The sequence below is a fragment of the Pristis pectinata genome, chromosome 18 (genome assembly GCF_009764475.1).
Source record: "Pristis pectinata isolate sPriPec2 chromosome 18, sPriPec2.1.pri, whole genome shotgun sequence".
NCBI classification, from domain to species: Eukaryota; Metazoa; Chordata; class Chondrichthyes; order Rhinopristiformes; family Pristidae; genus Pristis; species Pristis pectinata.
This window is the reverse complement of record NC_067422.1, coordinates 4756101-4782819: the sequence shown is the minus strand read 5'-3', so window position 1 is coordinate 4782819 and position 26719 is coordinate 4756101. Positions and strand designations below refer to the sequence as shown.

At 40.6% G+C, this 26719-nt stretch overlaps 1 protein-coding gene across 2 annotated transcripts in view; it reads right to left on the bottom strand.

Moving 5' to 3' along the window:
- LOC127579768 (protein kinase C alpha type) overlaps nt 1-26719 on the bottom strand; it is a 320846-nt gene that overhangs the window by 93747 nt on the left and 200380 nt on the right. For both annotated transcript variants that reach the window (XM_052032673.1, XM_052032672.1), the window contains exons 9-10: nt 12435-12566; nt 9525-9698 (exon numbers count right to left, since the gene is read on the bottom strand). In XM_052032673.1, coding sequence (XP_051888633.1) covers nt 9525-9698; nt 12435-12566 — 306 coding nt within the window. The remainder of the gene's footprint in view (nt 1-9524; nt 9699-12434; nt 12567-26719) is intronic.

Here is a 26719-nt window from a genome sequence, read left to right as displayed (position 1 = left end):
AGCCCGATGGTAAACCATTTGAGTAAACATCCCATCCTATGCCTACTCAAAGTATATTCTATTACCTCTTGAAAATTTCTTTGCTGACAGTGGCCTCAGACATGCATGTCTCAGATTCAGTTTAAGTAACTGTTTAACATTAATTAATAAGAAATGGAAGGTCATGCTTTTATTTTAAAGCAATATTACTCCTTAAACTCTAATGATATTCACAATTATCCACTTATTTTTAGAAAGATTCTACATTATTTCTCCATTAGTTCAATATTTCTCTGTAAGAACATAGTCTTGTCAGCTATAACTACATGTGAAATAAAAATATACAGCATAAAAAAATACAAAAATATAAAGCAAATCCAAAACCACCAGATATTGTGCTGCGCTCAAGGGAATTAGGAAATGATGTACAAAAGGTAAACAAGGCAAAAAACTCATCTTACGAAAGACTTTGAGGGTTCAGATTAAAATGCAACTGTTTTGCTAATGACACTATTTTCATTTTGAAGTAGAAATTTAATGAAGGACTCTTCTACATTAAACTTGATTGTATGTACAGGAGAGTAGCACGAAAATATGGTAAGAAGATAAAACACTCAAAAATAAAATGATGCCTATTAACAAAATAAAGCAATAATTAAGGTTACAAATGGACTGAAATTGGATTTGGAGGTCAGGGGGTTTGGGGGTTTCGTAATCAGGTTTCCATTTTACAAATCATTGTTCCTCTGCACCTCTCAAGGCTCAGCTAGTTTGAGCTGGTCCAAACTCAAAATCTTGTGGCTACCTAATATTTGAATCAATATTGGGTAATTGTGCTGATCACTGAATTGCCGAGTACTACAACAGGAAGGCATCAGGTTTTATTCAGGTTGGTTCGGAGATGTGGTTAGAAGTGTCAGTTCTCAGCACTGGCCCTGAGAAAAGCTGTTAGAAAGAGATCGTTGTGACTTGGATTTTTCCTTTCAATATTAATTTCATTTCGGCATCAGCTAAAGGGGATTTCTGGTCTCCTATAAACATTGAGGTCTTTCAACTAGCTAAGCAGCCAATCACACTGAAGAATTACTGCAGACTGCAACTGCAAAACAGGGAGTTTTGCAGTCTATTCCCTGGAGCACAGGAGAATGAGGGGAGATCTTATAGAGGTATATAAAATTATGAAAGGTATAGATAGGGTGAATGCATGCAGGCTTTTTCCCCTAAGGTTAGGTGAGACTAGAACTAGAGGACATAGGTTTAGGGTGAAAGGTGGAATATTTAAGGGGAATCTGAGGGGGAACTTCTTCACTCAGAGGGTGATGCAAGTGTGGAACCAGCTGCCATTGTAAGTGATAGATGCGGGTTCAGTTGTAACATTTAAGAGAAGTTTGGATGGGCACATGGAAGAGAGGGGTTTGGAGGGATATAGTCTGGGTGAGGTAGATGGGACTAGGCAGAAGATCAGGTCAGCATGAACTAGGTGGGCCATAGGACCTGTTTCTGTGCTGTAGTGCTCTATGACTCCATGACTAAGTAAAAAGGAATAATATTTCACGAAAAAATAAGTTACAGAAAAAATTAATTATGATTGGGAAAACACAAGATTAAGATAGAAACTAGAATTTCCTAAAAATTTTAAAATAAAAACAATTTAAAAAATAACGTTAAGACCACAGGATTTTGACACAACTCTTCTGAGAGGATTAACAATTTTTATTTGTAGGATGATGTCATCGCTAGTACAGTCAGCATTCATTGTGGTAAGCTATCTCCTTCCACCATTATAGTCTTTCTAGTGAAGGTACTCTTTGGAGTTGTTGGCTAGTAACTTTTAGGACTGAGACCCAACAACTCTGAAGAAAAGATGATATATTTCAAGGTCGGACTGAGATGCAGTTTGGATGGGAATTTGTAAGTGGTGATGGTGTTCCCGACAGTCTGATGCCCCTCTCCTACCAAAGGGTAGATATGGCAGGTTTGGAAGATGCTATTGCAGTATTGTGAGTGGCTGCAATGCCTTATTTTTTAAACACATTACAGATTGCAGCTATGGTGCACTGGTAGTAGAGTGAGTGCATGTTTAGGCTAGTAAATATAGTACCAGTAGAGTGGATGACTTTGTCCTGGATATTTCCTAAATTGTTGTTGGGGCCAGACTCATGGAATCATAGAAACTGAGAGCAGATAAACGGGCGCTTTGGTCCACGCCAATCATGATGCCTATCTACTCTAATCCCATTTTGCCGCATTAAGCCCGTAAACCCTCTATGCCTTTCCTATCCAAGAACTTGTCCAAACGCCTTATAAATGTTGTAACTGTATCTGCCTCTCACCTCCTCTGGCAGCTTGTTCCAGACATTCACGATCGTCTGTGTGAAAAACGTACCCCTCAGATCTCAAACTTCTCCCCTTCCAACAACTCATCGGGATCCTTGCCCCATGACCATTAAGGAGTAGCAGCATTCAGGTTTGCACTGTTCACTATGAATGTCTTCATCAAAAGCATGCAAAAGTCCAGCATAAACAGAAGAAACTGGCTACCTTCTGTACTACTCACCCATTCACTCCATCAAGCACCCCTTACTCTACCTGTAGCAGGATCTGTGAATTGACTTTGGTATCAGAACCCCAGAACTGGAGAGGAAGTCATCTTCAACACTAAGAAACTGCCTAAAAAAGTAATTATCAAATAAGCAAACCTTGATTTTAAAATTCTCATTATTTATTTCAAATCACTCCATTGGATCTGTACCTTGCTGTCTTTATAATGTCCTTGAGCCCTACACTGAAGCATTTCTGCACTCCAATTCTCACTTTTTGAGCATCCCTGATTTGATTGCTTCGTTTTTGGTAACTGTACCTTCAAATGCAAAGAATCTTAACTATGGAATTTTCTCCCAAATCCTCTCTGCCTCTCTAATTTTTATTTCTCTTTCAAGCAGCTCCATAAACCTACCTCTTTCACTAGGCTTTTGGTCTTCTTCCCTTATGTAGCTCAATGTCAAATTTGACTTGGAGATGAGGTGCAATTTCTTCAGCCAGAGGAGAGTGTACCTTAGGAATTCTCTACCAAGAGAGCTGTGGAAGCTTGATCAATAATCAATACAGAGACCCCTTGATATTTGCATATTACAAGAATACAGGGATGTGGGCATAGTGTAGGAAAAGGGTGCAGTTCTGATATTGAATAGTGGAGCATGAATGAGGGGCTGAATGACTTGCTCCTGCTTCTATTTTGTGTGTTCTCAAGACAAGATTTTCTATTTTCACCCTGCAACCGGTCATTTGCTGTTGGACCTGTGAAATGCCTGGCACGTTTTACTGTAGTTAAAAGTATATATAAATGCAAATTCTTGTTTTGTCTTGGACATTTCTCTATTTCCCTCACTATATTGCATCCTAGTCTAAGCAATATAAAAGAAGATTGAGGCAAATATTCTTTAGCCTGGCAAGACATTTATGCATAATGCTCCTGAATTGTTTATCTATCATTATGACCAGTATTAGCCTTTAGAAAGATTTCCAATTCACACCCCATCTTCAATGGGTAGTACAGAGCACTAACAACGTACACTATCATTTATCCATGGTGTGCTTTTTATTTTAATCTGTGCATACAAATAATTCTTTATGTTGGACCACTTGCTTTGCTGAAGCTTTGCCAGAGCTTTTACCTTCATTACCAAACACATGCAGATCCTATCTGATCCAAACTGAATACAAATTCAGTGTGAGGACTTCTTTAAAGTTTTCTTATGTCACTCCTAGTCTCCCAGATTAGCATCAAAGTACCTCATATATAATATTCTATGCTTATCATCATACTGTCTTCAAAGCAAGCGAGTTGAAATTCAAGGATACCAGAAATAGCTTGACAAGCCCATTTACTTTATATTGCTTTTCTTGCTGTCAACCTAGCACATATCTCAATGGGCATCTAAAAACAAAATGAAATCTTGTTTACGTCAGGTGCTTAATCTTCCTCACGGCTCACAGGCCTCTCCAGCTACACAGCATGATAACAACCTGCCCCATTGTTCAAGAATATTCACTAACCCACTTCTTTAAAATTTGAGTTCTGTGTCAAGCATGCTCCTCTAGGTTTTCCTTAAGACTAATGAAGGGATTAGTATTTTACTTAATTCAGCTACTACCTCCTCTAACAAGTTTGCACTGGATTGAGATACTGTATATGACACATTGGCTCAACGCAATTCTTGCACATTTCACTATCTTAAGTAATCAATTTTGTTGAGATCAGATACAAAAGAAAGTCACCTAAAATTGAGGGTGCTGTCATTTATCCAGTCCTCAAATTCAGCTTGTCCCGTCTCTCCTCAAAACTGAAACTTTCCATCTTGGGCAATATCCTGGTAAATCTCTGTATCCTCCCCAGTGCATTTACACCCTTTCTGTAGAGTGGTAACCAGAAATGCACTCAAATGGCCAGCTATGGCCTACCGAAGTTTTATGACCTCCATGTTCTTATATTCTATGCCTCAGTTAATGAAGACCAACATCCTGCATGCCTTCTTCGCCACTTTATCTACTTGTGCTACCACCTTTATGAATCTATGGCCTTGTATATCGAGGTCCCTCAGTTTCTCACCACTCCCAAGGGCCCTGTCATTCATGGTGCATCATTAGGCCTCCCAAAATGCATCACCTTGCACTTATCAAGATGAAATTTTGCTCCACCAACTTACCAGCTAGTCAGTATCATTCTGCAACCTAAGACAATCCTCCTGATTATCAACAACACCAGCACTTTTCATGTCATCTGTAAACTTGCTAATCATACCTACTGATGAAACCCTATAATCAACGCTGGGGTAAGGGGTCTGAAGCTCGGCTGGTAAGAAGTGAGTCAAAGTTTCAGTCTGCCAGGTTCCAGAGTCAGCAGCAGCCCAAGAGTCACAAAATCATACAGAACAGAAATAGGCCCATCCATACTGACCATCAAATAGCTAGTTATTCTAATCCATTTAACAGCACTTGGTCTGAAGCCTTACTTTGCCTTGGCAGTTTAAGTGCTCAACTGAATACTTCTTAACTGTTGTGAGTCTCTGCCTCCACCATCCCCTCAAGCAGTTTCCAACCACCCTCTAGGTGAAAAAGTTCTTCCTCAGATCCCTTCTAAATGTCTTATTCCTTACCTTGCCCTCTAGTTTTAGATACATGTGCTATGGGGAAAAGTTTCCTACTATCTACCCTTTCTATGCCCCTCATAGTTTTATATATCTCCATCACTGTATACCTACTTTTGAACTGAAGATGTTTCAAGCCAAAGTAGAGAGAGAGAGAGATGGGATTTTTATTACATGAGCAAGAAAAAACAATAGCATCGTTAGCAATAATTCATTATTCTGTGAATTATCTTATTTCACCTGTTGTGAACTAAAGAAAGATATGTTCAGCGGGAGATATGTTCCTGCTGTGATGCTCTTTCAGGTTTCGATCTGGACCAAATTACTTTGTCTGCCACCTCTATGGCTAGAACACAATTATTTTCTTGGAGACATGTTATTCTGCCAGTTGAAGAAGGATGCTTTTTCCCACATGCCATTGCCCACTGCAGACATCCAAATTATAAATCCTGTTTCTCCAAACAGCAGTGGATTCAACTGGGATGAAAAAAAATCTTGCTCTGCAACTATTAGAAACCAACAATTTGTCTTTCTCTATGTACATATCAGTGCTCATCTCTGGCGCAACTTGTAGCATCATAATTCAAGTCAGTCCTTTCAGGTGGATCTAAAAGGTTTCATGATACACGTTGGATAGAAGCAGTGGAGTTAACCACAATGACCTGGTCAACATTTACCCCTACATCAGAAGACAGATCACCCAGTCGCTGTCACATTGCTGAATGAGGCAGCTTGCTGTGCACAAACTGGCTGCTTGGTTTTCCTATATTGCAACATTGACAATACTGCAAGAGTGGAAAACAAATAAAGCTGCAGATGCTGGAATCTGAAATAAATACAGAAAAGCTGGAAGAACTTGGCCAGACAAGCAGGTCAGTGACTCTCAATTCTGAGGAAGAGTTGCTGACTTGAAACATTCACTGGTTTCTCTTTCAAAAGATGCTGCTTAAACTGGCCAAGTCCTTCCAGAATTTCTGTTTTTGCTACAAAGGTGTTTTAATGGCTATAAAGACTGCAAAAGGCACCATATAAAAAACAATTTGTTAGTCCCATTGTCACACTCCCCAAACTTTATTTTAAAATGTGGTGCCTAGTTTGGTTTGAAATCTGTCCTCTTTCCAAGTTTAAATATGGTAGATCCCCTTGCATTGTGGATGTCTGTTCAAAAGCTTGTCTCTTGTATTCTTTTCATCCCCATATCAAGTATCAAAAATAAGTTGCTGGTATAAACAGAGCTTAAAAAGGACAGAGCATGCAATTTTCACATTGGTTTGAAGCCACCTCAAATAAATTATTCCCTGCATGATCTCCAAGATCAAAGTTGGCTTGTCAAAACCAATTGTCAGGATTATATTTAGTGTGATAATGTGCTGAGGACTGTCAATAAGTACCAAAAGTAACTTTTTTGTACTTTTAGCAATGTTCTGAAACCAGCCACAAAGTTTGCTTTTCTAGCTCTACCCATGCCCTTTAATCTAACCACAAAGGAAAAAGAGTGAAATATTTGCATTTATGTAGTGCCTTACTGTAACTTCAAAGTCTAATTGTTATTGTGATGCTGGAAATACGACACCACTTTGGCTAGACATTCCTTTAACATTACACTGGAATACAAAAACTTCTCCAGAGTGGTGCTTGAGCTGCCAGCTTCAGACTTGACATGACAAGAATACTACTCATTGGGTCATGGCCGACACTATGTGGACATCACATCTACAGACCAGGAGGGTCTTAGCTTCAATCCATAATCTTTGCATTATATTAGCAGTGGCCTTAAATTACCTGGCCATATATTTGAACAAAAGCATCTGAACAGAAGATCCTTTTATGCTGCACGCATTTACTATTACATGTCCCAACATACTGCATCTCATATCTAGCACATAAAAATTATTTTATCATATCTAAGCCAATTTACAAATTTGCTTCAGAAGATTTAGCATTACTGTTCCAGACATCTTGTTTCATATCATTTACAAATCATCTTCTTTAGCAGTCCCTTTGAATCAAGGCTGACTTAATCTGATTCTGTGGGATCTGAGATGGTCAATTAGGAGAATCTGGGATCTGCAGACACTATAGGGAGATCATCAACTGACAGATGGGCCAGGAGGAGTGTGATGAGACAGGCTTTTAGATGGTTTGTGAAATGAGACACTTCTTCTGCTGCTTATGTTGAGCTCTGTGTTTGCCTGATGCATGGACTCAAAGTTCTCAGTGCTGTGCCATCCTGAATGCTGCTTCTCCACTTTGAATGGTCATAGACAAGGGATTCCCAGGAGTCGGTGGGACTGATACAACATTCAAGGAGGTTTTGAGCACATCCCTGAATCTTTTCCATGGTCTGCTTGGCAGTCTCTACCCATGACTGAGCTTGGATTAGAGTGTCCGCTTTGGGAGTCTAGTGTTGGACGTGCAAAAATCATGGCCTGCCTGACAGAACCAACTGAGTGTAGTTAGGGCATCAGTTCTGATGCTGCTGCTTGGGACAGGTCCCTGATGTTAGTTTGCATATTCTTCTAGTGGATTTGGAGGACTTCATTGCCCACATCTGGGTAGAAGAGGAAATACCAGGAGACTCAGTGATGCTATAATTATGCCTGTCATCAAGATAGGAGATAAAGCTGTCTGTGGTAATTAGAGAGCAGTTTCCATGTTGTCTGCCATCAATACAGTCCTCGGACACACTCCTCCCACTGACCAAAGAGCTGCTGGATTCCATCCATCTAGAGGCACAGTGGACATGATATTATGACCTTCACCACACAACAAGTTAAGGAGAAATGGAGACAGCAGTATCAGCCTTATGCATGGCCTTTTGAACCTCTGTAAAGCCTTTGACCTGGGGCTGTGGAGCATCTACTGTAAATTTAGCCAATGCCAGAAATTAGTCTCCATTCTACTTTTGCTTCATGATGGCATGCAAGCCATGATCCTACCTAGTGACACAAAGTGTTAACTTGCCTTCAATAAGCTCCCTGCTGGAGTGAAGCTAATCTACAGAACTAGTGGGAAATGGTTCAACCTATGGTGCTTTCACTCCAGAACAAGGTCACTCCAGCCTTGGTGCCAAGCTGCTGTACATGAACAATGCTTGTATTTGTGCACATTCAAAGATCAAGGTCCAAGATATTGTCCATTCATACAATGAAGTATGAAAGAGGATGGATCTTATACTCAACACCAACAAGACAAATGCCCTGTACCAACTTGCCCCTGTGGTACAACACCGCCCCCCAACAATAAAAGTTTACAATTTCCGTATCTCAGGAGCTGTTTCCTGTGAAAACAGACATGATTGATGAAATTCACCAGTGCATTCAGAGTACTAGCACAGCCTTTGGCTGACTGGGGAAGAGAGGTCAAGATCAATATTGATCCTTGCCTTCCTATATGCTCCTGAGGCATAATCTACCTCAAGGGACATAATTGATACCATCAACATTGCTTCTGCAAAATAAAATTATTTCATGCGAGATGGGGATCCTTTATGTGGATATGTATCATTACTGGTTACCTTACTAGGAATCTTTAAAATTACAAAAGGGTTTGCAAACACAGCTGTGACAATGTTGTTTCCACTTAAAGCATTCACCAATAAATCAAGGAGGAAATATTGACATGTGGAAACATTGGGGTATAAAGCAGAGACCTATTTAAGGGGAAGCCAGATAAGCATGTGAGACTGAAGGAATCAAAAGGATCTGCTGATCATTTTAGTTTTAGTGGTGTGAATGGAAGCATGTCAGGAACTTAAAAACATCAGCATGTTGTGCCACATCACTGATGGCTGATCTATAGATCGTCAGCAAAATAAAACGTCAAATGGTTTTTACTCACTTCCAATGACCTATTTTAAAGCTTATTTTCTGATATGGACTCATCCTATAGTATAAAATCTGTTCCTGTTGAGGCTTGCCTGAATTGTTGTTTTCGGCCTCATTTCTAACAACAAAATCAGTTCTATTAGGTGTGAAGAAACTATCTGAATGACTCAGTGAAATAATGACTGGGAGCTGCAGGAACCATGAATCAATTGGAAGAAACATCTGGACACCGCACCATACCTATTATCACCATTGCTTTACATGTGAGTAAATGTTCATAAGTCTAAAAAGGGAAACTCAAAGCCACAATGTCATAAAGAAATGTGCACAAGGAGATTAAGAAAAGTGAAAACCATCCTCATGACTTCCTCAGGCCATACCTGAAACAATATTAACCCATACAATTGTACAAGTCAAAACAAACCATCATCCATTAAAAAAAACTTATTCTAAGCTGGAACTATTGCAATATTTGTTTTTGAAGATTTTAGATATAGGCATGAAGTGATTAAGCAACAAGTCCTTGGTAACCTCTTTTTGTGATGTTAACTTTCCAGAACTATTGACTTACCATAGTTTGAAAACAAGAGTGGAGCTGTGTTAGGAAATGGGGCTTATCCATCAGGGCCAGGACTCTCTTTTCAATCATGGTACATTCAACGTCATCATCCTGAATGACCACATCTTTCTTTAAGATCTTGATGGCGTAAAGCTCATTTGTTCCCTTCCTTTCTGATAGCATCACCTGTAGAAGATGATAATTGAATGCCTTAAGGAACTATGTGAATCAATACAAAGGCCACTGAAATAGGTTACAGATTTGCAAAAAGAAATTGCTAACAAAAACATCAAATCAATCTTTTATTTATTGTTCTATTTCAAAATAATATTGCAAACTTTCATCTTTGCACTTGGCTAAACTCTTGATTTTGCTAAAGGTGGGGCATGCCATATTGAGACAAAAGTAGTTTATGTTTCTGGCACCCAATATATTTATTCTTCCAGGTCGAGTGCATGTACAATGAAAAGTGCATTTGCATTGTCCCTGTCTCAATATTTTCCAGGTGCCATGGGAATTGTTCAAGAAGGTACCAATGTCCTTGCTGGTACCATCAACACTTGAGCTTCAACCAGCTGACAATTCCTCTGAGCTATTACTGAGCCTATTATAATCTTAGGCACCTGTGCTAGTGTCTGTTCATGGGAAAAAATTTTCATCACTCCATTAAATATATTCATGATCTACACAGATTATAGTCAGCTCACATCATGGAAATAGGAAAACTAAGGAACAAGTCTTGAGAACATTTGTCACAGGATGTAAGGGCATGGTGTCAGGATTTCTCTCTTCATCCAGTCATAAGGTAAACAAAGGCAGCTGATACATGACCCCTCCACTAAAAATACTTAGTGAAAGACTCAATACCATCTTTTCTTCCTGTGGTCCCTCATTTTGAGTGTTCAAAATAACTAGCTAGAAACTGCAGGGTAACCTTTACCGATCTGTTATTCCATGAACCATGCCAATTTCATCCAAACTGCATAAACACCTAACAGAGCCGAAGTAGACAGTATGTTCCTTTGTTCTAGACAAAAGTATGTGAAAGGTCTCTTGAGATGTGGCACCACTGCCAGGGTTTCTGGTACTGCCAGAGAGCCCTACCTTGAGCTTACAGTTTACCTTTCTCTGTATTTGAATCGAAACATGAATGTTTTTAATATATTAAAAAAAGTTCCAGAATTCAGAAGTATTTTCTGGAAATGGGTTTTATCATAAGTAAGTCTAGAATGCTACTACCGGAGTCAAGAATTTAATTTACTGGACCATTCAAAATGTCTTATGGGAAACTGCCCTGTATTCTTGTTGTTCCTTTTGCTCCACTGTTGACCTCTGAAACTCCTGCTGAAAAATACAACTTATTTCTGAGAGTCCCACCTGGCCATGAACACCAACAAGCTGTAGGCCAGCAAACTTCAGAATAGTGAAGTACAGCAGCTACAACAACATCGAAGGTCATGTCAGGTGTTGGGGATTCTTGCCCTCAGACAGGAGTGATGTCTGGAAGGAGTGGGTTGAGGAAACAGGAATGTATGATTATGTGCCTTATCCAGTTATGCACTAAATGAAACGTAATAGCTCTGTGCATTTTGATGTTCATGTTCTATCAGCGGTGGTGGTGGCAGATGGAAAATCTTCAGCTTCCAGTTTGCTCAAGGCCCCGACATTATTCTGAACCTGATGCTGGGGAACGACTGCAACTTGATTCTCCCACTGGGGTAGGGGAGGCCCTGTGAGCTAATTGAGATGTTTGAAGCAGAGACTTGTAGAGTAGGCAGAGACTGGGCAATGTCATTGTAGCTTAGTGACTGTAGAATCACCCGCAACTCAAACGTCTGTAGTATATTGATGTACAATGTTGAAATATAAGGTCACATAATCTCAGTTAAAACCACTGCTGTACCCAGGGAGTGCTGCACTGTTGGAAATGCCATACTTTGGCTGACACATCAAACTGAGGCAAGTAGACTCTCTCAGGTGGATGAAAAAGATGCTGTGGCACCATTTCAATATTTATTTCTTAACCATATCACTGATCATGATGCTCTTTGTGGTTGCTTGCTGTGTCCAAATTGTCTGTCTCAATTCCCCACGACAGTGACTGTATTCCGTAAATCCTTTGTTAACTGTAAAGGGACTTGGGACATCCTGAGATTTTGAAAGATCTTTCACGTAAAGGGGAAGTAAATGTATACAGGAAACATTGATTAAAAAATCTGGAGAACATGCATACAGCAGAAAATCTCCAGTCTAAATAATTGTACTCCAAAAATATCTGAAATCAGAAATTTATGACCATTAATAAATCCAACAAAATGTTTTTTGATAAATTTTACAAAGTTTCAGAGCATGTACAAAAATAGCACTGATACATAATCTGAATGTTACTTGGTGCGAAGAAATTTGGACTGAAGATCTCCCGCTATTTTTTGAAATTCCCGCATTGCCTTTATTTCAATTTTGCCTTTGACTTTCTTCTTTAACCTCTCCACTCCTAAACTTTATAACTATCCCATTGACATATCCTATCAATGATAACTATCTGAATGACTGACTTTCACCCAAATTGTGAGCTATGAATGGACATATTTCTACAAGGTTAACTTTATAGGAAAAGCAAAGAAGGTGCTTTTAGTTGGTTAGACCCTAAACTCTGAAACTCTCCCCAACTCGCTGTTTTAAGATGCTCATTAAAACTTTCCCCTCTTTCCTGGATTCGAAGTTTTTCCTGATGTTATTCCTGTGAAATGTTGGAACTTTTTAAACTGTTAATAGCATGACAAATGCAAGATATTATAAGAGCAATGACTTCCTCAAGGACCTGCTGGCTCTTTCATTCGTAGGCTACAATTCTCCCCTTAATATCCACAGAAACCAACATTGTTCCCTTTTGAAATTATTTTCCCCCACGTGCATACAAACCTTGCCGAAACTTCCTTTGCCCAACACCATTAAGAAGTTGAAGTCTGATATATTCACATGGTCCAAATTATTCGATGGTGAACTTGGTTTCTTCTCGATCACCTTTTTACCAGCTGGTCCAAGTTTGGCTTTCTATTGGGAACATAAAGGAAGAAAGTAGCTTTAATATCACTGGCTGGTGGAAAGCTTTGCAATGTAGTCCTTATAGTGAAGCAAATGCATCAGTGGATTCTGACAGTTCAAGCAGTGGGTTCACACATCCTCCAAACTGCATGTGGAATCCTTCTATCTTCTCCAGGGTTAGTACGATGACATTGGTGACATCTCCTCTTCCTTTGATTTTCTGCTTCCTTCCTGTTATGCTGAAAGCACCAACCTTGACTGAACATGCAAAACAGAAGGCTCTCCATTACTTTTACATACAAGAACCTGAAGGGATCATGTCAGCAGGCTGTTGTATTGTAGAGACCGTCACTGCCGAGTCCCACCATTACCTAGTGCTAGTAGGATACTTGGAATGTGGGAGTTACCGAAAACAGATAGAGATCAAGAAGATATGGAGATATTTTTGTTATGATATTTATTAGTCACATGAACATTGAAACACACAGTGAAATGAGTCTTTTTGCGTTCCTGAGAATGTGCTGGGGGCAGCCCGCAAGTGTCGCCACTCTTCCGGCGTCAACATAGCATGCCCACAACTTCCTAACCCGTACGTCTTTGGAATGTGGGAGGAAACCGGAGCACTTGGAGGAAACCCACGCAGACACGGGGAGAATGTACAAACTCCTTACAGACAGCAACGGAATTGAACCCGGGTCGCGGGCACTGTAATAGCGTTATGCTAACTGCTACACTACTGTGCTGAGAACCCTGCTTGGTTCTCCACATCTGAATCACGAAATGTTGAAGCCAAGTCTGGCAGAGGTAGTGCAATCACAGCTGGAGATCGACTCGTTAGCACAGACCAGAATATTGATCTGCACAGCTTAATATGACACAGATTAACATTTCCCCAAACAATTGGACTGGAAGTTCCCTCTCCCTACACAAAAAAAAAGTTCTCTGTACTAGAGAATAGGTTTAACCGACAGCAGAGCAATATTGCATCCACCTCCAAGTCTCAGTGTCCAGCAGGAAATTCAATTTCCTGACTTTGGGGTTGGATTTTTGTCAGCATGAGAAACATAGTTATTGGGTAAAACTCTCCAAAATGCCATCAACAATAATGCAATGCCCAATATTCGCCACCAAAGTGATGATTCTGGTCTGAAAAAATTAATAGTTATCTTTATCACAGAACTAATACCAATCTCATCTTCCCAGAAAGTGTACCATTTAAAGGGCCTGCAACAAACTGTAATTCTTGTTTCCTAACTTCACTGCTTACTCTATACACTGCTCACTTTATACTGAGTCTTTCTTTGAACTTTGTGACTTTGCAGCACTCAAAAACAATTTCCAATTGAAATTTGTCTATACCTAATACTTCTCTTACAGGCAGCTTTGGGGAAAATATGGGAGGAGGCACAGAAGGTCTCATCACCCAGAGTTTACAGGGACCAACGCTTATAGTTGGTGCTCCCTGTGCTGCAATGTATATGCAGGCTATGTGTAGGAAGATGAATGGTGATGTTCCCAGAGATTATTGTTAGGGCTATTACTTTTTTTTAAAATCTATATTGATAACCTAGACTTGAGGGTACAAGCCACAATATCTAAATTTTCAGAAGGCACAAACTTATTAACATTGTGAACTGTGAAGTGGATAGTGATGAATTGCAACAGGATAGGAACAAGATATATATGTGGAATGTGCAGATGAAGTTTAATGCGGAAAAACCCGAAGTGATGAATTTTAGTAGAAAGAATGAGGAAAGGCAATAGAGAATAAAGGATGCTGCTCTAAAAGGAATGCAAGAGCAGAAAAACATAGGATTTGGGTGCACAAAGTCATTGAAAATGGCAGAGCAGGTTGAAAGAGTGGTTAATAAAGCATACGCAGTTCTGGACTTCAGTAGAAGCATAGACTATAAAAAGCTGGGAAGTCATGCTGAACATTTATAAAACACTGGTCCAGCCTCAACTGGAATATTATCTTCAATTCTGATCACCTTAAAATAGGAAAGATGTGAAGGCATTAGAGACGATCCAGAAGAGTTAACATAATGGTTCCTCAGATGAACGACTGCAGTTGCAAGAATAGCTTAGAGAGGCTGGGGCTGTTTAGAGAAAGATGGCGAGATGTTATGGGAGTGGAAGCAGGCTATTCTCGTTGGTGGAGCAGTCAAGGACTAAAGCTCAGATATAAAATAAAGGGGAAGAGAATTAAGAGTAATGGGAGAGAATTTTTTTTTAAATGCAATTGGAATCTGGAAGGCACTGCTGACAGATGTGGCGGTTGCAAGTTGTACTGTGGTCTTCGAGGGAATTAGACGAATAAAGCATGATGGAAAACATTAAAAAACTATGGAGAAGGGATCAGGAGCTGAAACTAGTGAGTTTTTCTGGTAAAGAGCTGGCACAGCCATGATGGGCTATATAGGCTTTTTCTGTGCTGTAACCATTCTATGCTTCACCAAGGTAATCCTCACCACAACCTCAATTACAGTCTTGCACTTGCACCTGGAGGCATTGCCTGTGGTTGGTAAAGTCCAACCACCATCAGCTTCCAAGCTTTGGGTTCATTCCTGGCTGCTGCCACTGATCCAATGATTTGTTGTTCATTGCTGCATTGGGGAGGTCACCAAACTCATTCTCCATTTCATTCTCCAGGACTGAAGGAACAGGCAGAGTAAAGGCATTTACTATATCACTTCCTCAAAGCCCTGGCATTCACAGCCTTCATCCAGAAAATATTACACCTTAGAGGCCTCCCTGGGAACCTCCTGCCAACCTCCAGACTCGGATGGAGCCCTGAAAGATCTGCATGGTCGCCTTGCAGAAAGAACGTGTCTCCTGCAGTTATTGTTCTCCACCAGCCTGTCCAGTCTCCTTGAACCTTTAGGAGTATTCTCACTTTCTTTTCCCAAGGTTGTGGCAGCCATTTTTGAAGCAGCAACTTTCATTAGTAACTAGAAGAGCATTGCGTGTATTATGTATATATCCTTTCCCTTCCTGCCAAGGCTGCTGCTGCAAGGCTAAGTGTTGGCCATTGTGAGATTCTGCAACAGATCAAAATGATAGCATACACTGAAACTGGCAGTGTAACAATGCAATTTTGGGAAAAAAAAACAATATTTATGGGACTTTAAGTAGACAGTTAGGGTGGCATACAATGCTGTTCTAATAACATTTAAAATGTAGGAAAGGAATGTCCAGCTTATGTGTTTTTATCGGTTTAAATCTGCTTATTACAATGTGTTTAAAAGAACAGTATGTTAACGTAATTGCAAGTTTTAAGTTAACTCCAAGATAAAAACATTTTATAAATGTCATGTATTTAAATACCCAATATAATCAAAGTTTCCATTAGCCCTGCACGAGGGCTTCAGTGTATCCAACACCAGTGTTTCTAACATGAACTGGGTCTGGGCCAGACTCTGCAGTGAGAAAAGAATGACCTCCAAATTGCCCAGCATAATGCTGCTCATTTTTTCATCATCATGTCATTGAAAATTGATTTTACCTGGAATGAAACTCCAACAAAAAAAAACTCCTAGGTCTCAGTTTGCTGGGGAGCAGCAAGTAATTGATTAGGAAAGGGAAAAAAAATGAGAGTAATGGTGAGAAACAAACACAAACTATAAAATCCTTTCTACATAAGTAAAAAGAAAAAGATTACCCAAGGTTAAGGTGGATTGATTGAGCACTAAGGAAAGAGCAGAGAAATTAAACAAATATTTTGTCTGTCTTCATGGAAGACAAAGAAAATCTCCTGGAAATAGCAGAGAGCAACGGGTCTAAATTGGATGAAGAGCTGAAAGAAATAAAAACATTTTGGAAATTAATGGGACTGAAAGTTGGTAGGTCACCAGGAACTGATTACCTCGTCCCATGGTCTAAAAGAAGTGGCGGTGGAGATGGCGGATGCACTGGTTGCCATCTGCCAAAACTCCACAGACTCTAGAATGGTTCCCATAAAATGGAAAGTAACAAATGTAACCTCACTGTCTAACGATGAAGGAGCAGAGCAGTTAGCCTGGCCTCAAAAGTAGGGAAAATGCTAGAATCTATTATGAAGGAACTGGCACTAGAACTCCACAGCATCAACATAGATTGAAGTACCTGCATTCTGAAGTAGCCTCATAGAAAAAGGGGAACGAATGAATGTGTTGCATTTGGACATTCAGAGGTTATTAAACAAAATTAGAGCACATGCGAATAGGGTAATATACTGGCATTGAGGATTGGTTGATGGACAGAAACAGAGCAAGAATAAATGGGAGATGTTTGAGTTGGGAGTCTGCTCTCAGCTGGTGTCACTTGGATGGGTGTTGAGGTCCCAGCTGTTCACAGTTTATATCAATGATAGGACCATGGAATATATCCACTTTCTCTGATGATATACAATTAGGTGGCAATGTGGGTTGTGGAGGAGGATGTGAAAAGACTTCAAGGAGAAGCAGAGCAAGGACAAGAACATGGCAGATGTGAGATCATCAGAAGGAGGAGGAGGCCATTCAGCCCCTCATGCCTGCTCAGTCTTTCAATGAGATTTTGGCTGGTCTTTTGCCTTAGTGTGTCTTCCCTGCACTAACCCATATCCCCTGATTCATTTAATGTCCAAAAACCTATTAATCTCTGAGTTGTATATACTCAGCAACTGAGCATCCAGAGTTGCAAAGACTCACCACTGTCTGGGTGAGAACATTTCTTCTCATCTCTGTCCTGAATGTCCAATCCTTATTTTAGAGACTGGCTCCACACATCTTAGCCAGGAGGAACATCAACCTGTCAATCCTGTCAAGCCCCGTAAGAATGTTGCATGTTTCAATGATTTCACCTTCTGCACTCAGGCCAGGTCTGCTCAATCTCTCCATGTGACAAAGCAATCATTTCCAGGAATCAATCTGGTGAACCTCTGCTGCAATCCCTCGATCACAAGTATATCCTTCCTTAATAAGGAAGGACAGGTAATATACCGATGTGATCTCACCAGGGTTTATATTATTAGAACCAGTTCTACTCTTATAATCAAATTGTCTTGCCAAAAAACAGCTCGCATTCCTTTCCTGTATCTGCATATTAACATTGAGTGATTAGTGTACAAAAACAACTAGACCTCTGAACATCAACATCTTTCTGTTAAAAATATTTGTTTAATTTCTTGGTCATTTTCTTTTCCCCAGTACAATTTCTTATGTCTCAATCTGGAGGTAATTGACAGTAACTTTAGTTTATCTTTTACAAAAATATAGGATCTCTAGAAATCCTTGCAATCTGTTATTTTTGTTGCTGCCTACTCTCATTCTACTTGCCCTTTATCTATCATTGCTTTGGTCCTGTTTACTGATGTCTGAAATTTTCCCAATCCTCAACAACAGAACTGGATTTCGTCACTATCTGTAGCCTTTTAGCTTGACATTTTACCATTGCTGTTTACCAAGAGCGTACCTGGAGGAACACAGGATGTACACAAGACTGTACTGATATGAGTGCACTGAGCAGTGAAAGCAGCATGTAATAAGCAAGGTTAAATATTTTCACAACCAACTGATCAGATTGAAGCTCTGGAGTCTATTCAGACCCAGTCACAAACAATCATAGACAGGCACTTAAATAGGCAAGGAATAGATGGATACAGACCTAATGTGGACAAATGAGATTAGTGTAGATGGGCAGGAAGGTCAACACAGACATGGTAGCTGGAGGGCTATGACTCTGACTCAGACCCAATGCATTTTAAGCCTTTTTGTTTGACTGACGCCTGCAATGAGAACAAAATTCTTGTAAATGTTTGGAATTCACGATCCAAGAGTGCTGTGGAGCCTCAGTTGCTGAGTATATTCAAGGCAGAGATTGATACATTTTTGGATATTAAATGAATGAAGGGATATGGGTTTCATGCACACAAGTCTCGCTGAGGTGAAACGTCAGCCATCATTCAGATCAGCTACTAAGTAGTGTAGCAGGTACGAAGGGCTGGATGGACTACTCCTGCTTCTATTTCTTTTGTTCTTATTTCATGTCTCTATGGAAACTCCACCAACTGCTTCCCAGAATAATTCACCCTTTTCTGCCTGACGTGATTTCTATCTGAGGAACCACCATTGTTGGGCAATCCCAAGACAACCATGCTTTAACAAAGCAGCACTGCATTGGAACCTTTGTGAATCTCTTACTCTTGATCTGTTTGGCCCCGCCCCAGCCGGTCACTGAACTCACCCCAACACTTCCATTCTTGCATCTGACTTGCCCTAAGCCTCTGCCCCAAAGACAAGACCATTCGACCAGCAAGGCACTGATGAAGAGCCCAGTCTTCAAATTGTATCCAACCACTTATATGATCGTCACTCCTAACCTCAGGCCCCAATCCTTCTTAAGACTGATCCTTCCTTCCCCAAATGGTCATTTACCTTCTCTGGCAAACTCAGGCTCTGGTCTTTGGCTTCCAGCCATTGGCCCTAACCCCAGGCCCAGTCCCTTCTTGAAGTCGTAACTGAAAACCTCTCAGCCACTTACTTACCTTGATGACACAACCCCAGGTCTTGATGCATCTCTGCCCATCGAATTCCACTAAATCCCCAGATAATGTCAGTCTCAGGTGGTGCACTTTCCAATATGGAAGAGTGCAAAGCAGCAGGGGATCCATGACCAAAAGATTCAATTGCTCTCTACTGTAACACTATCTAACACTGGAATTTCTAGTCTGACAGATCTCTGAGCTTAACTGAGTGAAGAAAAATAGTAGTTCCTGAGCCAACTCAAATTCTATAGCTGTCAGAGGTGATGGTTCTGGATGACTAATATTTTAATTCTAGTCTGTACAATGTGTCATACAGTTGACTGTAAAATCTACAACAAATTCCCTTGTGATGCACCAATGAACTTCTCATTCAATCTGTCACCTCTTGAAATATTGCCTAGCAATGCAATAGAACACGGTTTTGTTTTAAAAGTTGATGCAAAACCACAAGCTGGATGCGCTGCACTGGACTACGAGGTCCAACGGCCTGGGGTTTCAACTGAATAACTCAAAGAACCAAGGCTCATCAGTGACCAGAACACTTGCAATTTCACGTGCTCTGCTTCTGAATTATCATGATCTCAATTCCTGTACATGGTCACTATGGTATAGACACCGTGCATATGAAGGGGAAGTTTGGCAGAGGGAACTGAAGTAGTGGTCTCGGACTTCGGGGAAAGGATCCTGAATGGTACAGTTACAGATGAGGCTGGAGTGGTCAGAGTAGGAGGGATTTAAGATGGTGGCTAGTAGTGGTGACCAAAGCACTAGGTAGATGCACATAGTGAGTATTTTCCAGCCATCATTGACATGGCAGCGGAGGTCAGTGGAAGGTTGTATAGAATGCGAATCATTTTGTAAAGAGCAGCCAGCTATCAGAGTGCTGTAAGAAACCTCTGAAGTTTCAAGTATGACCAAGTGTTCTGTTAAATCGCACAACTGCACAGTTAGCAATGTTAGCTTTGTGCTCCAGCAAGTTCCCAAAGTTGTGCAGTTGAGGTGAACAGGACTTGCCAGGAAATATCCAACAGAAGTGGTGATGAAGAACTAAACTACATGCTCCAACCTGGAGGTGGAGGGATGGTGAGGAAGTGTTGGTGCAGGCTGATAGCTGCACTGAAAGGACATCACAACAGAAGCAGGAACACAACATACGGCCGCTTGTACCTGCTTTACCACTCAATCACAGCTGATCTTTTACCTCAGCACCACTAATTCTAATTCCACGTCCATTGAATCCCTTCATATCCATAATCTATCAGATTTGGTCTTGAATATACCCAGCGATCGAGTCTCCTGGGTAGAAAATTTCTGAACTTCACCACCCTCTAGGCGAAAAAATTCTTCTCATCTTGATTCTGAACGGCCAACCCTTGTTTTGAGATGGTGGCCCTCATTTTTAGATACCCCAGTGAAGGGAAGCATCATCCCTGTATCTAAAATAAAAAATAAAGTGCAGGTCAATGGGACTAGCGGAATAAAGTTTCAGCACAGACTTGAGGGGCCGAATGGCCTGTTTTCTGTGCTGTAGTGTTCTATGGTTCTAAATTCTCAGCAAATCAGTCATCATCTGTGGAGGGAGAAACTGAGTTAACATTACAAGTTAGTGAACCTGCATCTATTATATCAAGCCCCATCAGAAATTTTTATGTTTTAATGAAGTCACCACTCATCCTTCTAAATGCAGGAAAATAGACCCATTGTGCTTAATTTATCCTCATTGGGCAACCTCCTCATTCTGGAAATTAAGCTGGTGAACCTTTGTCACACTCCCTCTATCTCATGTATATGCTTCCTGGAAGACCAGACCAGTACACAGTCTTGCAAGTGTCGTCTCAATAGGGCTCTATGTAATTGCAATAAGACATCTTTACTCTTGTACTCAAGTCCTCTTACAAGAAAGGACAGCATATGGTATGGCTTCCTGGTGGCTTACTGTATCTGAATGTGATTCACTGGGTGCTATCAATGTAAAGGTCAGGTACAAATAGATCAGTTTGAACTGTGTTCCTATATTCACCTTTTTCAGTCAAGGATATAATAAAAATGTTCTATTTATCATTCCTGAACTTTAGATATTTGGTGTTTAAGCCAATGTTTTCTGTCATTTAATCTTGTGTTCTCATGCTGCCCTCCGGTGGTTTATTGCTGCCCTGTGGACTGTTACCACTTGCTGTTAGCTGAAGAGCACAATTGCCTCTTGATGTTGGGAGATATTCTCAGAAGAAATTCATGGAAGTATCAGACAATTGCAAGGACAACACAAAACAAGTTAGACTCGTCTGCCTCCTTCAGTATGCATTTTGTTACAGGAGCACAATGCTGCTCAATTCGATCAAGAGTTCAAAATTAAACCCTGGCATAGTACATTGTCAAATAGTTTCAACAACAGTGCCACTTTGAATAATTTTCTTGCCTCTCGACACTTTGAAGGGTTTGGGTTCAGGCTCCAGTCTGCCTGACACTTCAGTGTATTGGTTAGGAAGTTCTCTGAAACTGCTGCATTTCTTCAGCCCCAGACCCTTGGGCATCAATTTTCCTTACTTCAGCGTTAGTGTCTGTGACTTTGACTGCAAAGTTCCTGCTTGGTGGAATTCTCTCCTGAAATCTCTGTGCCTCTCTCCCTTACTTTAAGACGCTATTTAAATCTTACTTCTCTGACTCAGCTTTTGCACACTTGACCTAATATGTGGCAAGGTGTCAAGCTTTGTTCAATACTCCCTCCTGCAAAGCATCCAGGGACATTTCACCATATTAAAGGCACTTTATAAATGCAAGTTGACAGAAGTCTGGCCCTTTGGGATGATATTGAACTGAACCTATTTGCCTGTTCACTCAAGAGAACCAATGACAGTATTGCAATGGCAAACAGTGCTGGTGTCCTTGTCAACCTCAATTCCTCAACTGAGAAATAGTTTAACTGGCTGGTCTGCTGTTTGCAAGACCTCATTGGGGTGAGATTTATTACCATGATTGTCTACATAACAGAAGTAATTGCATGTCAGAAGTAATTCAGTGACTGCAAAGTACTTTGGCTATTGAGGATGTGGCTGGAGATAATAAATATCTAGATTGTTTTTTATTTTCACTCTAAATGCTGACAGATTTACAGAGGGAGAGCAGTAGAACTGCACGTCTATGCTCAAGCCCCCTGCAGCTGGTACTGTGAGGCTATCTTACCCTTCATGTGGCCATAGACCTTTTAAGCCTGGATCTTCACGAGTGCCGGAGATAAGGAAAGAGATGTGGCTGCGGAAGCAGGTTTTGGTCAATATCTTATCAAAGACAAGAAAGGAAACAGAAATCACTGAGGGTGAACAAGGCAAGGGAGACAGAAAGAGCAGAGACTTTTAAGGTTAGGCATTCCTGGAAGAGAAGTAGCAATAATTTCGACAAGTTAATGAAAATTTCTAAAAAACTGCAGACTGTTCCAGTACCTGCAGTTCTGTTAGTTTTCATTTTTGTCACAGTGAATGGTATACAACATGTCACACGCCCTGTATCTTCCACTCTAAGTTCCTTAAATTATTCAATATGTGAAACACATATAATTTATAACTTTCCTGTATGTTGGTTCAGGTTTGGAAAACTACATTCTACTGCCTGAAAAATCAAAAATAACTGCAGATGCTGGAAATAAGAAAATAAAAACACAAATTGCTGGAAACACTCAGCAGTTCAGGCAGCATCTGTTGGAAAGAAAGACAATCCAAACTTCAGCTCCAAGACCCTTCATCATACTTGGGAAAGAAGTAAAACAAGGTCATTTTAAATTGCACAGAAGGTCAGGACAGGAGTAATATCTCTGATGGGTGAGGCCAGGGTTGCATAGGAATAAGCAGAAGATGAAGTTGCCCAATTGATGTTAATGAGGAAAGTTAGAGAGAGAACATAAACAAACAGACATAAAAGCTGCAGAATGCAGAGCAGAAGGAAATACCCAGCAGGTCAGGCTGAGCTAGTGGAGGGACAGAACACCTGAGCCAATTTTACAGATGGATGACAATACAGCAAAACTGACCAGCTGGTCATATAGCAACGGAAACAGGCCCCTTGGCCCACACTGTCCGTGCTAGCCATCGTGGCTATCTATACTAATCCCATTTTCCAGTAATTGGTCTGATTCAAGTGCTCATATAAATATTTCTTAAATATTGTGGGAGTACCTGGCTTCACTACTCTCTTAGACAGTGTTCCAGACCCCAACCACTCTCTGGGTGAAAAAAAAATTCACCGTCAAATCCCCTCTAAATGCCTTCCCCCTTCGCTTACCTGATGCCCATTGGTTATTGACACCTCTGCTAAGGAGAAAAATTTCTCACCATCGACTCTACCTACATCCCTTAATGACAGAAGAGACGTGAGGGTTAAGTTTTTTACTCAGAGAATGGTTCTATGTTCTAAGTCTCCTGATAAAGGACTTCCAAGCCTACCAATAATGACAGTGAAGCTGTGGGCATGCTACATTGGCGCCAGAAGTGTGGTGACACTTGCGGGCTGCCCCCAGAACACTCTATGCAAAAGATGCATTTCACTGTGTGTTTCGATGTACATGTGACTAATAAAGATATCTTATCTCTCTTGTATACCCCAACCAGATCACCCTTCAGTCTTCTTTGTGGCTGCATGGGAAAGTGCTGTGTGAAGGAGAGTGGTTGGTGGAGATGGAAGAGTGGACCAGGGAGTCACTAAGGAAATGGTCCCTTCAGAATGCTGAAAGGAGAGGGGAGCGGAGCATAGTGTATGAGATGGAACACCTGTCTTTTTACTCTCCCCTTCCTACCATCCAGGGACCCAAACAGTCATTCCAGGTGAAGCAGCAATTCATTTACAGATCTGCCAATCTAATGGACAGCATTTAGTGCTCACAATGTGTCCTTCTCTACAATGGAGAAACCAAACACAGCTTGGGTGACCACTTTGCTGAGCACCAGGACCTAGGCTTCCTGGTATGTTCCACTTTAATTCTCCACCCTGCTCACACCTATCTGTCTGTGGCCTCCTGCACTGCGATAACAAGACCCAATGCAAACTTGAGGAACCTCATCTTCCATCCTAACACATTGCAGCCTTCCAGATGAATACTGAACTCAGCAACTTCAGGTAATTCATATTGTCTGTCTGTATGAGAACTGGGTAGTTGTGTTGTAGGTCATTCATCTTCAATATTGGCTCAGTTTTCTCTCTCCACCAGCTCCACTTAGTCAGCTGAGCATTTCTTTCAAGCTCTGCATTTCACAACTTTCACATTTCTTTGTGTTTTCTTTCTCAAACTGCCCATTTCATAGCTTTTATGTTCATTTGTTCACATTCTTGTTTTTAAACCTATGAAGCAGGTGACTTCATGTACAGCTCATCCCCACGTAAATCCTGGCCTCACACTATCACAGACATTCCCTTTGTCCTATGCATCCCTCCCCCAACCTTCTCTGCAACTTAAAACTAACGCTTTTCACTCTTTTCCAACAAAGGACCTGTCATCAGAAATGTTAATCATCTCACTTTCAGCAGATGCTGCCTGACCTGCTCAATGTTTCCAGTAGTTTATGTTTTTATCTCAGATTTCCAGCAATTGAAGTTTCTTCTCCCCACCTCCCCCCCACAAGTTTGAAATGTGTGTGTTTATAAAGAGACCAAGTGATAGTGTTGTGGTAAACGCTGAATGATGGAATCCTCTCTACTTGCATAGAAAAGTGCAGCAGTACTTACAATAAGAAATTGTAAAAAGGACAAATTGTAACAGCTGAATAAAGGAGACAAATAAGGATGGGCAATAGATGCTGCAGCAATGCCCACAGTTTCAAAAATTAGTATAAACATTTTTTGGTCCAATTGATTTATTGACCTGAATGCACGCTTGCAGCCAATTCCCTGCTAGCTTGTTCACAAAACAATCCATTCACACCTCTTTTCCCATACACCTGGTTGGAGTATTCACCTCAGCCGAAAAATAAGAGTGCTCCAGTTACCCTGAATTATCCAGTGATCCCTGCTAGAAAATGTGTGGCAGTCTGGACATTACTGGGAACAGAACAGGTCTTGAAATGTTTCAGTGACCCAGCTTATTGGATTGTTGATATCCCCATTACATTGTTGGTAATAGTTGGAGTGGCAATCTTTAATTATGTGCACTCAGGAAACTCTAGGGAGTTTTTAATGATTCAGACAGCTGACAGGATGGTGATAGAGTGGGCTTATGGAGTTCCTTATAAAAATTTTTTTATTGGCAAGCTTTGAATCATCTACCTTTATTCTACAGCCGCCTGGTTCTGACAGGTGATTGACCCAAAGCTGTTTACATTTTGTTGCCAGGAAGCAAGAATTGTAAACTCTCCCAATGACTAAAGAGAATCAATGTCTATCAACGTCTTGAAAAAGGCAGGAAGCTCAAATAGAAGATGTCCCAGTCCACCCTGTCCTGTGTGATGTACAGCATTTACTCTTTTTCTGACTGGCTAGTGCTTAAGGTAACCGTCTGAAAATGTCATAATACAGAGCACTAGTCCAATAACAATTGTGCTGGTTATACTGGGTTGCATTATGGGTTCAGCATTTGGATTGGAGCTAAATAGGTTGTAAATATCAGAAAATATTGAACAGTTTGTGACTCTATTCTAGAAAGAAGAGGGCTGAGGGGACAGATCATTTATATTATAAAAGTAGTTTGATAGGGAGACATAGAGAATTTATTTCCCCATTGTGGAGGAGACCAAAATAAGAAAACAAATAAGCACATGAATAAAGGATAGCCATTGATAAATTTAGCAGAGAATTTAGGAGAAAGTTCCTGACCTCAGCAGTGGTTAGAATTTCAAATTCTCTTCCTCACTGTGTGGTTGAGACAAACGACATACAAGGTAAAGTTAGATAAGGATGGACAAAGGATGGGATTGAGTTTGTCAAATGTGTTCAGGAAAGTTTCCTTTATCAATATGTACAGGTCCCAACTTGAGAGAGTGTGATGACAGACAGGGCAAGTGACAGAAATGAGTGTCGGGGAACACTTTGGATCTAGTGATCATAATTCCATTAGTTTCGAGATAATTATGGAAAAGGATAAGACTGGATAAAACTGAAGGAAGGCCAATTTTGATGGCATAAGAATGGATCTGGCAGGCGTGGATTGGGATGGGTTGTTTTCCAGCAAAGAGATGCTTGGTAAGTGGGAGGCCTTCAAGAGTGAAATATTGAGAATACAGAATCTGTAATATCCTGTTAGGATATAAGGCAAGGCTAACAGGTTTAGGGAACCTTGTTTATCGAGGGATATTGAGGCCCTGGTAAAGAAAGGGAGGCGCATATCAGGTATAGGCAGTTTGGATCAAATGAGGCGCTTGAGTATAAGAAACACAAGAGAACACTGAAGAGAGAAATCAGGAGGGCTACAAGATGACATGAGGTTGCTCTGGCAGACAAGGTGAAAGAGAATCCAAAGTGTTTCTGTAGCTATATTAAGAGCAAAAGGATAGCAAGGGACAAAATTGGCCCTCTTGAAGATCAATGTGGTCACCTATGCATGGAGCCAAAAGAGATGGGGGAGATTTTAAATGGAATTTTTGCATCTGTGTTTACTCAGGAGGCAGACACAGAGTCCATAGAACTGAGCAAAAAGAGTAGTGAAGTCAAGTACTGTATCCAGATTACAGAAGAGGAGGTG